Here is a 14,526-nt window from a genome sequence, read left to right as displayed (position 1 = left end):
TCCAGCAAGAAGGGCCATCTTGACCATTTTATTACTTCTTCTGTACCAGAAAGTATGGGTGCTTGGAGAAATCCAATGGCAATCTTCTTTTGCTTTTTTTTTTTTTTTTAATACATTAAGTTCTAGGGTACATGTGCATAACGTGCAGGTTTGTTACATATGTATACATGTGCCATGTTGGTGTGCTGCACCCATCAACTCGTCAGCACCCATCAACTCGTCATTTACATCAGGTATAACTCCCAATGCAATCCCTCCACCCTCCCCTCTTCCCCCTCCCCATGATAGGCCCCGGTGTGTGATGTTCCCCGTCCCAAGTCCAAGTGATCTCATTGTTCAGTTCCCACCTATGTGAGAACATGCGGTGTTTGGTTTTCTGTTCTTGTGATAGTTTGCTAAGAATGATGGTTTCCAGCTGCATCCATGTCCCTACAAAGGACACAAACTCATCCTTTTTTGTGGCTGCATAGTATTCCATGGTGTATATGTGCCACATTTTCTTAATCCAGTCTGTCACTGATGGACATATGGGTTGATTCCAAGTCTTTGCTATTGTGAATAGTGCTGCAATAAACATACGTGTGCATGTGTCTTTATAGCAGCATGATTTTAGTAATGGGATGGCTGGGTCATATGGTACATCTAGTTCTAGATCCTTGAGGAATCGCCATACTGTTTTCCATAATGGTTGAACTAGTTTACAATCCCACCAACAGTGTAAAAGTGTTCCTATTTCTCCACATCCTCTCCAGCACCTGTTGTTTCCTGACTTTTTAATGATTGCCATTCTAACTGGTGTGAGATGGTATCTCATTTTGGTTTTGATTTGCATTTCTCTGATGGCCAGCGCACCAACATGGCACAAGTATACATATGTAACAAACTTGCACATTATGCACATGTACCCTAGAACTTAAAGTATAATTTAAAAAAAAAAAAGATTACTATATGCAGAATATTACTCCCAATGGGATATCCCTTCTTCAAGGCAGTGCCATGTCTTCTCTCCTTTGGAAATTCCCCTAGTGCTGTGTCACATAGGAAATGGTTACTTGGCAAATATTTGCTTCCAGGCTAAGACTTGCTATACTCCCCATGCTTCTTCCCAGGAATGGATAAAGTCACACATTTCTGGAATTCCTCCTGCCTTATATGGAGATTTAGAGTGTTGCTTGGGTTATCTCCGACAAAAACCCCTATGGCCCTGGAAATGGTGGATCTACTTCTAATCTTTTCTCTTAAGTACACCCAATCTCACCTTCCAGGAGTTCTCTCTAAAACTAACCTTTGATTCGGCCACTCTCTCACTCACAGATCACCACGACTATCACTACTGCCTGTAGAATAAAGCTCAAACCTATTAGCTTGTCATTTGCAGCCTTCATCTAGGTGGTTTGGCCAGATCTCATGAGAAAATATTATCTCTGGGAAATCAAATTCTAGCTACACCACTTACTAGCCACGTAACTTTACGTAAGCTAAAATTCTGAGCATCAGTGTGCCGATGTGTACAATGATATTAACCTATAAGAGATCACCTATGTCAAGCTGCTAGTGTTCACTTGAATTAGAATAGCCCTACAAGGCATTTCTTTCTAGCAGGTCTGAAAGAGATAGCAATATTTTTCTTGTATAACTCATGGATACATGGACGCTTGGTAAATAAAAGATACCTTATCCATACCTTTTCTAGACCTTAGTTTCCTTGTATATAAAATGAGACCTTAAATGGTCACTTGAAACTTAAAGTGGAAAGATATGTAAAGCACCTGATTCAATACTTGGCACATCATTAAGTATATTGCAAATGTCCTTTCTCTATCCTTCTTCCAAATTGAGACCCAACTTACCTTTTCTATGGAATTGCAATAAAAATTATAAAGCAGAGCATGTTACCTAAAGAAAGGATTATTATTCTTATCTCTACTTTTTAAAGTCCTAGCTACTCTTTAAGGCCAAATTCAAATGCCACCTTCTCCATGAAGCATTCCTGGATTCTCACTCCTGCAACACTCATCCCTACTCCACTCAGAAGGATAATAATGCAATCAAAGGAAAATCTTCAACTCATCTTAGCTGATACTTGAATTTTCTATATTTCCACTAGGATAATTCTACAATATACAAAGCTAAGCAGTGTTCTAGCTTCTACTAAAATGGTTTCCCAGATGAAAAAGTTCAGGATCTTCTAAAGAAGTATATTTATTCCAGCCTCAGACAGTTTAAGTATGTCCCCCTAAATTTCTGCATTTGCTCATGGGTATGTCTGTGTTCCTCTTTAAATATTTTGCCCAGAAATAAATAATATTTATTAAAATACACGGTCCATTTATAATATTTCTCCTTCTGTAACTGCAACCTGTGCTAACAGGTTTGGAGCAACCATGGAGCTCTTTTCTCCTAATTGCACTTATATTCAATTAAAACCCTGAACTCTTCTTTGACAATGTATGTTGGTGTTAAATGACTGCTCCTCTGTCTTGTATTAATACGTCTATTTTTGATATGATTGAGTCCCTCAATAAAGGTCCATATTATTACATGCATCTGGGTATATTTGAACTGCTGATTAAATTTTTGTGAACCTGAACTCTTTCATGCTCCTAGATCCTTTTTTTAATGGGTTCTTCCAAGGCATTTTATTCCTTTTATAAAACATAGCTCATTCTACTTTGTGCCATAGTTTGTGTACTTTGTCTTATGTCCTATCTTAGGTGGGTTTCTGAGAAGCAGAGCATCTGTCTGGGTGATTGGGTAGTGACTTTGCAGCCTCTGAAGCTTAGCGACTTCTGTTGGCCCAAGATTGAGGAGCAACTATGAGTTGTTCTCACCCAACACACAGCAACTAGGCTATAGGAAAAGGGTCCTAGATGGGACACCAACAGCATCCACTCTAGTCACCCATGATTTTGTAATGCTGAGTATGGAGTGTATTGTTCATCTCGTAGTCTCCATAATCCTGTTCATGTCTTGCACAGGGAAGCCACTAGTTGGTGGAACCGATTCGTCAAAGATCTGGAGGAAATGTCCCCTAGTTCGCTGTCATTCCAATTCACTGCCATTTGTAATAACAAACACCTGTGAGGGACTTAGCCCAATCTCCCCAAGCAGCAGAGAACCAGAGTATGTGGGTGACAGAGAGAAGAATATGCAAGTTTGTATTGCATGTTCCAAGAATCTCATTGCCCTGTCAACTCAAAAGCTGTCTAAGGACCAAATGCTCAAATTCAGAATAGGCAAAAATACTCCTTAATACCAAGGCAAACATATCAAAGAGCAGAACTTCAGGCTGCTTCACTTGGCTCATAAGCTATTTTTGTTTTCTTAAGTTATTTTTGTTTTCTTAAGCTTTATAAAGGTAATATACACATGGTTAAACATGAAAATGATATAAAAGAATAATAAATAAATAGTAAAAACCTATTTCTTAATTGTGGCTTTTATTTCCACTTCCCATAGCTAACTAGTGTTAACAATTTCTTATATTTCTACCCAGAAATAATTGTACGCATATAAGCACATATATTTATGAATTTATATACAAAGATATTACAGTATATGTATTACTTTCTCCTTTTATCCCCACTAATAATAGATCTTACGGGTCTTTCCACATCAACACATCTATCTATCTGTCTATCTATCTATCTATCTATCTATCTATCTATGTATCTATGTAGATATATTTCATTTTTTAAATGATGATGTAGATGTCTTACAATTTATTTAATCTGTCCCTGTTTAATGGATATTTACATTGTTTCTAGTTTTCAGCTCTTACAAATAATTTTTTTGCTATTACACATTTTCTCCACTACAAAATATGCTCTTATATGTATTTGTTTGCATGTTTCCTTAACACTATTAAATTGAAAACCCTATGATTGTTTCTCAACAGAAAAATGGCATCATGGGTAATGAATGTGGCCACCATATTCCTTACATCTATGTTGAACAATGTATATTTAGCCTAAGTTATACTTTCTCACTCTGTGCCCATGTTTTCAGCCTTTTTCCCAGAATGCAAAACTTAAAATCAGAAAATGTAAAAGTTGTCACAGTTGAAAAAAGCTAGACACAATTCTCAACTGTAGGACATCATAACAGCAAGTTCTAAGATCCACAGAGCTATATAATTTAAATAATAAGATAATTACCTTGTGTGGAACAGAAATTCGGAATCTCATTGAGAATTTAAGAAGTTCAGTATTAAGAGCTTATCCAATTCAAGTCTATTTCAGAAACATAATCAGACTTTCCAGAAATTCAGCCGTGATGTATTAAAAGCACTTATTATCTTTTTGCTTGCAGTGAAGTACATGCGAGAAGCCACGCCCTATGTGAAGAAAGGATCCCCAGTATCCGAGATTGGGTGGGAAACACCTCCTCCTGAATCTCCTCGATTAGGGGGCAGCACCTCAGAACCCCCATCATCGCAGTCCTTCTCCTTCCACAGAGACCGGAAAAGCATCCCCCTCAAAATGTGCTACGTCACTCGGAGTATGGCCTTGGCCGACCCTGAGAACAGGTAAACAGGGTCAAAACTCTCGACTGTATTGAGCGGCTCCTTGACCTCTCAGGCTAAATAGGGGCTTTCACCAGGTTGCCCTCATGTTCTGAAAACACATCATGGCTTCCAAAGAAAAGCATGAAAGGGCCATGCTGAGAATAGTGTATGTGTGTGTGTGTGTGCACGTGTGTGTGTGTGTGTAAGAGAGAGAGAGAGACAGAGACAGAGGAGAGAGAATCTATACACTGAGCACTGGTTCTGGAAAGAGTTGAAAAACTAGAATCATATCCTAAATGTCTTCAGGGCTCATTACCGGTCCACATGACTCACGCCAAGTTTCTTAAACCACTTAACCTCAGTTTTGTCATCTCTAAGATGGGAATAATTGAAAGAGATGCTTTGTTGGGTTGTGAGAATTAAATTAGGAAAGCCATGTGATATAGTTTGGATGTTTGTCCCCTCCAAATCTCATGTTGAAATGTGATCCCCAATGTTGGAGATGGGGGTCCAGTGACAGGTGTTTGGGTCATGGGGGCAGATCTCTCATGAATGGCTTGCTGCCCGCCCTGACATTGTGAGTTCTTGCTCTATTAGTTCAAGTGAGAGCTGGTTATTTAAAAAAAGAGCATGGCATATCTCCCCTCTCTTTCTTGCTCCCTCTCTTCCCATGTAACTTGTTGGCACCCCCTGCCCCTTCCACCATGAGTGGAAGCTCCCTGAAGCCCTCTTCAGAAGCTGGTATATAACCTGCAGAACCGGGAGCCAAATAAACCTCTTTCCTTAAATTCCCCAGCCTCAGGTATTCCTTTAGAGCAATACGAAATGAATTAATGCAGCATGTAAGGCACTCAGCACAGGAAAACTTTCCATGAATATAAGCTACAGTAATGTTTCTTATTAATGTTAGATAGTAATAAGCAAATTCACCTTACTAGGCCTCAGTGCTGTCAACTGTATACTTGGAGGGTTAGATGAGAGTTGCTTTAAGGCTATTTTCTACTTTAAGCATCTCTATATGCTCAAGAGAGCAAAAGGAGTGGCTTTGGTCCAAGTCTGGAATGCTGTTTCCCAAAGTCGGTACATGACTTTGCATGCCACAGGCTAGATATATCACCCAACCCATGGCAATTAGAAGGAATGCAGCCAAGAGGAAGTAAAATTCAGGGTCCCTCATCCCCCAGAAGTCTTACTTTAGCTCAGTAGAAGAGAAAACGTACATTTTAGGAGGAAAACAAGAGAAATAAAGAGAGTGAGGAATTGAGCCAGCAAATGGGGAATCTTGGTGACCTTTGCATCCACATTAAAGTGCTAAAAATAGGAACCGCTCGACTGGCCCTTATTTAGAATGTGTGTGGGACAGCTGCAACCCGCCCAAATAGAAAGTATTTGGCTAGGCTCAGAGTTGCTGATGGGGAAAAGCAATCGGGAGTAGGGGCAGGAAGAAAGTTGCTTCCTTGGCTCCCAGCTCAATGTCTTTTTGTTCTCATCTCAGTTAGCTCACTCTAAAGACGCTGCCAGGGCCCTTCTGGCTCCGGCCAGCTGCAAGATCCTTCTACCCTGCTCTCCCTACTCCTCCTGTATTAGTTATTTCTGTACAGCGATTGGCCAGTTGTACAAGAAAGCCAGCAAGTATCAGCAAGAGGGGTAAGAGCAGACAGACTGGGAAGGACATAGAGCTCATCGCTGGTCCACTCTCACCCTGTTAGCTCTGTTTTGTTCCCCACAATTTCTGCAGAGTTCCTGGGCCTGCAGTCAATGTCCTGGTTATTCTAAGTCTCCTTTTCCCTGGCCTTTTACCCACCCAATAAAACAAGTCCCATCTCCCAAGGATCTAATGTCAAAGTTTTCAGATGTGATGAACTCATGATGCAGTATTGAGTGCCTATCATGTGCATTATACTAATTAATGTAGACCACAGACTGCAAAGTGGCAGCCTATAGGTATACCCAGCCTACAGATATGTTTTTTTTTTTTTTTTTGGAATAGTCTATCTAGTGTTTAAATAAATTTGAATTAGTTGCTATGTTCAATAATTGAGAAATTTCACATTTAAAAAGCCAGGTTTCTGCTTTTCTAGAGAAGTTGGAAGAACTGGTCATGTTATTAGGCCCACATTGATGCAGCAGGGCAGTCATATACCAGAGCTCAGTAGAGTTTTCTCCTTTGACAAGGGAATGAACTCTCCTCATCATTTCTATTACCTTATACTTACAGAATTCAATTAATTACCTGCCTAATCTTTGAATTTGTAACCCCGCTTACTCCTCTTAACAGCTCTGTGAGTTTCTTTCATTGTCCCCATTCTACAGACAAAAAATTGAGACAAAAAATGTTTATATAAGTTCTCAACATTATATAGCTGTTTTATAGTCTAGCTGGGCTTCAAACTCATACCTATAGAAAGGGTGACAGTGTCAGTTAATCATTTCCAGAGAAATGCAAACCGAGACAAAAACTTACTGGGACATTGTAGGAGCAATTCATACACTAGGGAGAAAATTTGAGTAGATGATTTCTTGGGTTTCTCCCAGAAGTAGACTGAGATGCTACAACAGCACTCCTGGGTCATTTAATTATATTTTAAAGATGATTTTGGGAGACACCAGACCTTAATCCAGATGTTGGAAACTTCAGTCTGTGTGTCAAGCCAGTAGAGGAGAATAAGTTTCAAACTTTTATATTGGTGCTCGTCAAGTCCACCATTGACGATTATACACAGGGCTTCCCCTGTGGGAGAGGGAGAGCCTGTTCTGCTGTGTTGTGAGAACCAGCAGGGCAGAATCGAACATGAGAATCCAGCTAGGCCAGATACTTCCGAAGGGACTTCAGGTCCCAACAGGTCCCAAACTGCTGCTAACAAGAAGATTGGGGACCTAAGTGAGGCTTGCCCATGGTAGAGGAAGAGAAGAAACTAAAAAGGAAACAAATATTTTATGAAACACCAGTTACAGGCTGAGCAGAGCATGGTGTACCAGTCAGAAATGTGAAATCTGCAAAACCCAACTCTATGCTGAATGCAAAAGACACACCTAACAGAGTGATTTTAAAAGGTGAAAGATACAGTGGTGGGCAAAAGCTTACGAGGCAAATGCAAACTATTAAATAACAACAGAAAGCATTGATTTTGATCTTGATATAAGACAAGGTAAAATGCAGGCTAAAAAAAATGTCCAAGGTAAAATGTCCATAAAGTAGCACAAGGAAGGATTGATTTCTGTTGAAGGCCAGAGTTCACAAGCAACATCCAGTAGTTATGAATACATACCACATAACAAAACAGCATCTTTTAGAGCAGAAACTGCAGAAGATGAAAGAAGAAATAGACAGAAACATACTCATATTAGGTATTTCAACATATACCACTTTCCATCCAAGTAAGGGCAAGTAGAGGACACAGATAAATACAGTAACCCCCCTTATTCATGGAAGGAATGTAACAGGACCCGCAGTAGATGCCTGAAACCATGGATAGTACTGACTCCTCTCTACACTGTGTTTTTCCTATACATACATACCTATGATAAAGTTTAATTTATAAAGTAGGCACAGTAAGAGATTAACAACAATACTAATACTATAGAACAATTATAACAATATACTGTAATAAAAGTTATGTGAATATGGTCTCTCTCTCTCTCTCAAAATATTTTATTGTACTTATTTTTGGACTGCAGTTGACCTCAGATAACTGAAACCATGGCAAGTGGAACCATAAGTAAGGGATGACTTACTATAATTATTTAGAAGACCCAACAACATGATAAATAAGGTAGAGCTGAATACATTGCAAACCCTTTACCTTGATAATAGAGAATACACTTATTTTTCAAGTCCACAAAGAACACTGACAAAATTAACCACAGATCAGGTCACAAAGAAAATGCAATAAGTTCCATTAGGTACAAATAATACAAACAATAGCCTCTGATGACAGTGGAATAAAACTAGAAAATCAATAACAAAACCAAACCACACAAAGCCCTTTGTTCATGGGTTTTTAAAAGCTCACTGTAAAATAACTCTTGAGTCAAAAGGGAACTATAAACTGACATTGTTGCATTTCTTCAAAGATAAATAATAATGAAAATAATGCATCCATTAAATATGAAGAGAAAGAAGGATAAAGAGAGAGTGTAGAGTGTGGAGTCAACTAGACACACAGTGGAATCATAGTTCTATCCCTTGTATGTGAATTTAAGCAAGAATCTCATTGAATTCAAATAACCATCCTAGGTAGTGGGAACTCTTCTCTCTACTTTGTAGACAGTGATACTTAGTTGAGAAATGAGAGTTGAAGCAAACGGTAGATCTCAGATTCAAACCCAAACCTAGCTGACCCCAAGCCCAATTTCTGAATCATCACACACATTGCCTCTAACTTCGGCACCTGGCAGAGTAGCTCGCCTGAACTATAAGCACCTTGGCCAGGAGTTAATGGTCTCCTGGGAGCTAAAACCTGTGAACTGATGACAAATGCCACAGCATCTTGGGGCTCATCCTCTCAATTGGTGACACACAGGTGCCTATAGTCTGATTAAAAACTCTAATGTCCAATTTCTCAAATACAAACAACCATAGAACAGCAGGCAGTATTGCTGCTCTTTCTGTGAAAAAGGTCACGCAGCAGGCATTGAATCCACAAGAATATGTGACTGCTAGTGGCTGTCAGTAATTGCAATATATTTTTATTATTCTACCTCTTAAATATCTCTTGTTTTTCATATTCAGCTCTTCACAGCCACTTCCCTGAACCAGGCCCACATCCTTAGTCCCTGAGAGTATTTGGGTGTTTCTTACAGGGTGTTTTGTTGGTAGTTTGCTCTTTCCCCATTTCCCACCATGTACTCTGTACCTAGCTAGCCAAGGGAATCTGAAACACCTGAAATTTACCCCTTCTGTCAAAATGACTGGCTGTCACCTGCACTCATATCGAAACTCCTCAGTATTGCATGAAAACCCCTTTAGGCTTTAGATATTCCCTAACTGTTCAACTCCTCTTTACCTCATCCTTTCTGTTCCAGCATCCCCTAAATAATTTGTATACTTCCTACAATTGCCTTCCTGACAACTTCCTACTTGCCCTTTAAGCCTCAGGATAAACATTCTTCTCGGATATCAGTGTCTCGCTATACCTTCTGTGTCAATTTGTTCATTATAGCATGCTTCATAATAACTTGTGATTTTTTCTTACATGCCTACTCAGTTCCTGAGTCATAAGCTTTCTGAGCTCTGAGACACTCCATGTTTTCATTTTATTACCCCAGATATCTAAAACTTTGGCATTCAAAACTATTTTTGTTCATAAATGATAAATAGTATATTTATCTGCTCGTTTTTCATATTCTTCTCTAAAAATGTCTTTTGAAAAAATCTTCCACTAAATAGTCTTGGGAATAAGGGAATAAATAAAAGCACAGTTCTCTTCTGACAGACATAGGAAGCTTAAAGAAACCAGGACAATCCATTAACCAAGCCTGTCACTGGATTGTGAGCAGCTGTGCTACAATGGGCAGTTTATGAGGCTTTAAGTCATGACTCTTTGTACCGCTGCGTAACAGAGTCCACTGTAGATTTTCATGGTTAAATTATGGAAAGATTGACATCATCTTTCTTGGGAAACAGTGTACATCTCTATTTATGGTGCACAAATGAAACATTCACAGAAGGTGCTGTCTTGGTTTCAAATGGAAAACCTCTGCTAGGCTGGACTGTGATTCAGAGGGGTGTGATCTGTTAAGTCCTGTAAGATGCCTGGATACGTTGCTACAAGGTACCCTTAGTGATGTCACCACAATCCAGTGCTTGGGTTTCAGCCACAGAAGATCAGAAACTTGATTTAGTTGGCATAGTGTTAGCGGATCCATCTCTAAGGGGTTGACTCACATTAACCAAATAGGCAAAATTTGCTTATGATGAGCAACACCATTGTCAAATAGATGGAAATGCCCACATGGGAGGATCTATATGCCCTCTCGTTGTCAGCAGGCTGTATTGAAAGACAAATGTGAATATGAGCAGAATGCCAGAACACTAAGTATTAATAACTCAAACGATGTGGACTTTCAAATCAGAGCAATGCACTCTTTCTGAGTAGATAAGCTACACAAGAAATGATATTGTCATGAAAGTGATTTGGTGAGTGTGGAATCAATAGAAGGTGTGCTAATAGACCTTAGGAAGTTTTTTAGACAAGTAAGCTGAAAGCCCTCCCTTCCAGGACAGGGAGAGCCTTGCCGAGGTGACCCTTACGTAAATTTCTGCTTTGCCAAGACTCCTACTCCTTTGGGCTGTACATAAATAGCTTGAGGTTTCCCATGTGGCCCTTCCCTGTCCTTTCATGGCTAATTTATCCCCTTCAATTCACATGGTTCTTTCTTCCTGTGAGTACAAAACAGTGGATTTGGGTTTTGCTTATCAAATTTAAACACTTTTCATTCTAGGCTCCTTGAAGTTGTTCTCATAGCACCCTGTTTTGCGTTTTAGATGATTGGAAGTACTTTAGTTGCACGTTCATAGACAGATCGTCTTTAGTGGCTACCAAGAGAGGAATCGTTTTACCAGTTCAGCCTTTCTCCCCTTTTTCCCAGTGTTTGGGGGCACATTATTGCCCCCTCATGTCTTATATAGAACTCTCAACTGTATTTATTAAACTTTGAATACTGTTGAAACATTTCCTCCTTTAGTGCCTAGAGAGTGAAGATTTATGAGGTACTTTTTCCTGTCTTTTCTCCTCTGTCTTTGTTTATGAAAAGTGCTTCTCTTTTTAAGAGGCCCACAAAATATGTATTTTCTGAATGTAGTTCATTCTTTGTTGGGCACATCATGGTGGCTTCATAATGGAAACTATTGCCAGAACTCATGATTGACATTACATTTTGGAAACAGAAAAAAATATATATAAAGTATATGTATATGGTGCTGTAATAAGTAATGTTTCACATATGTAAAAACAGGTCCAGATTAAATGCATGCTTGTATCAGTGAATAAAACTCTAGGGTTACAGTTATTATAGAAAATATGGGTTTAAATCCCAAGTCCGTTACTTATTCCCTTTAAGTAAATCATCTAATCTCTCTGATTTTCAGGCTCCTTCTTTGCTATAGTCTTAATGTTTGTGTCCCCTCACCCCCTAAATTCATACATTGAAACCTAATCTTTAATGTAATAATATTAAGAGATGAGACCTTTGGAGGCAGTTAGGTCATGAGGTTCATACTTCATGAATGGAATGAGTGCCCTTTTATAAAAGAGGCTAATGGGAGCCTGTTTTCCCCTTAGACCATGCAAGGACATATAGTAGGTATCAACTATGAGGAACGCACCTTCACTACACACCAAATCTGCTGGTGCCTTAATCTTGGACTGTCCAGTCTCCAGAATTGTGAGAAAAAAATTTCTATTGTTTGTAAACTACCCAATCTATTTTTTATAGCAACCTGAATAGACTAAGAAATTGGTACAGCATTGGGGTGTTGCTATAGCAAAGACCTAAAAATGTAGAAGTGGTCTTGGAACTGGGTAATGGATAGAGGCTGGAAGAATTTTGAGGTACAATGCTGTGAAAGGAGATCTAAGAACAATTCTGGTGAGGTCTCAGAAGAGGAGAGCTGTAAAGAAAGCCTCAGTCTTCTTCGAAATTATCTAAGTGGCCATGGTCAGAATATTGGTATAAATATGGTGGTAAAGGCAATTCTGATTAGGTCTCAGATGGAAATATGGAACATGGTATTGGACAATGCAGGAAAGGCCATCCTCATTATAAAGTGGCAAAGGACTTTGCTAAATTGTGTTCATGTCCTAGAGTTTTGTGGAGGGAGGAACTTATGAACAATAAAATAGAATATTTGACAGAAGAAATATCTAAGCAAAGTGCTGAGGGTGTGGCATGGCTTCTCCTGACTGCTTGTAATAAAAGGCAAGAAGAAATAAATGATTAAAAATGGAATTTATAATCAAAAGTGATGCAACACTTAAAGATCTGGAAAATTCCCAGCCTGACCCTGTTGTAAATAATGAGAAAAATGTGTCCTGGAGAGAACACAAAGAGTGTAGCCAAATGAACCTTTGATAAAGAGATTAGGATGAGTAGGTGGAATCCAGATGCTATGTATTCATCAAGACAATGGAAGATTGACCCTGAAGGCATTTGGAGATTTAAGGCTGCCAGGGCCTTGGGAACAGAACAATTTAATGACTCTGCTCTGTGCCTTGTGTTACATTGATCCTTGGCTGCCCTAGCTGTGGCTCAGGTGGCCCCAGGCACGGCTTAGGCTACCCTCTGGAAGGCACAAGTAGTAAAACTTGGCAGTATCTGCAAGGTGCCACTACCCAATACACAGGGTGCACAAGCAGTGAGGACATGGCTATCTCCACCTAGATTTCAAAGGATGCCATGTGGAGCCTTGGGGCCCAGAAAGAGAACAGAGGTGGGACCACCAAAGAGAACTCCCACTAGGGCAGTGCCCACTAGAGCTGTGGGGCCGGTATCATCACAGAGAGCCCCCACTAAGGCAGTGCCTAGCAGAGCCATAAGGGCAGAGCCACCTCAGGGACCAGACCTTCCACCAGTAGAGCCATCAGTGTGGAACTCCTGCCTGGGAGAGTTGCAGGCATGCAACTTCAGCCCATGAGAGCTGCCACATGGACTGTGCCCATCAAAGCCATCCAGGTAGAGCAGGGCTACCTGGGGCCTGGGGGGCCCAAGCCCCATCCCAGTGTGTCTGGAAGGCGGGACTTTGAGTCAAGGAAAATTATTCTGGAGAATTAAGATTCAATTTTTGCCAGGCATGGTGGCTCATGCCTATAATCCCAGCACTTTGGGGTGCCAAGGCGGATGGAGTACCTGAGGTCAGGAGTTCAAGACCAGCTGGCCAACATGGTGAAACTCCATCTCTACTAAAAATACAAAAAATTAGCCGGGTGTGGTGGCAGATGCCTGTACTCCCAGCTACTCAGGAGGCTGAGGCAGGAGAATTGCTTGAACCTGGGAGGCAGAGGTTGCAGTGAGCCGAGATCATGCCATTGCACTCTAGCCTGGGCAACAGAATGAGACTCAGTATCAAAAAAAAAAAAAAAAAATCAATTTTTGCCCTGTTGGGTATAGATTTGGTCAAGACCTGTTATTCCTGTCTTTCTTCCTATTTTTCCCTTTCTCTCCTATTCCATGCCTGTTCCACCATTGCATTTTGAAATACATAATTTGTCTGATTTCACAGGCCTCCATCTGGAGGGAAATTTGCTTCAAGATGAAGCATATCTTTGAGTCTCACTTATATGTGATGTAGACGACATTTAGAGAGACTTCAGATTTTAGACTTTTGAGTTGATGCTGGAATGAGTTAAGAATTTTGAGGGCTATTGTGATGGAATGAATGTATTTTGCATGTGAGAAAGACATGAATTTGGGCATGCTAGGGGCAGAATGTTATGGTCTCAATATTTGTGTCTCCCCAGAATTCATATGTTGACAACTCTTCTCCAGTGTGACAGTATTAAGAGATGGGGCCTGTGAAAGATGATTAGGCCATAAGGTCTCCACCCTCATGAACAGGATTAGCGCCTTTATAAAAGAGGCCCAAGGGTGCCTATTTGCCCCTCCTGCTACATAAGGACACATAATAGGCACTATGAGGCTCTAACCAGACACCAAATCTGATAGTGCCTTGATTTTGGACTTTCCTGTCCCCAGAACTGTGATCAATAAATTTATGTTATTTATAAGTTTCACAGTCAGAAGTATTTTGTTATAGCAGACTAAGATATTACCTAACAGACTAAGACATTATCTATAAAATGTGGCCAATAATATAATCATGTATGATTTTTATGATAGATGACTTAATGTTGGCATCCTCTAATTCCTGGCAGGATAACTATGGGGTAAATGTAGCCTTCAGTCAAACTATCCTCCTTGCTGGGTGCAAGAAAAGGGGATTTTTTTTCCTTCTCTGTACTCAGAGTCCAGGAGAGAGAACTGGAAGGTCAAGCTGTCAAGCAGAGATTATTTTGTAAGAC

The 14,526-nt window shown here is 40.0% G+C and overlaps 1 protein-coding gene across 1 annotated transcript in view; it reads left to right on the top strand.

Moving 5' to 3' along the window:
- SNTB1 (syntrophin beta 1) overlaps nt 1-14,526 on the top strand; it is a 276,964-nt gene that overhangs the window by 112,412 nt on the left and 150,026 nt on the right. The window contains exon 2 of the mRNA XM_008001452.3: nt 4,312-4,528. Within this exon, the coding sequence (XP_007999643.1) occupies nt 4,312-4,528 (217 nt within the window). The remainder of the gene's footprint in view (nt 1-4,311; nt 4,529-14,526) is intronic.

The sequence above is a fragment of the Chlorocebus sabaeus genome, chromosome 8 (genome assembly GCF_047675955.1).
Source record: "Chlorocebus sabaeus isolate Y175 chromosome 8, mChlSab1.0.hap1, whole genome shotgun sequence".
Lineage (NCBI taxonomy): Eukaryota > Metazoa > Chordata > Mammalia > Primates > Cercopithecidae > Chlorocebus > Chlorocebus sabaeus.
This window is presented reverse-complemented; position numbering and strand designations above follow the sequence as displayed.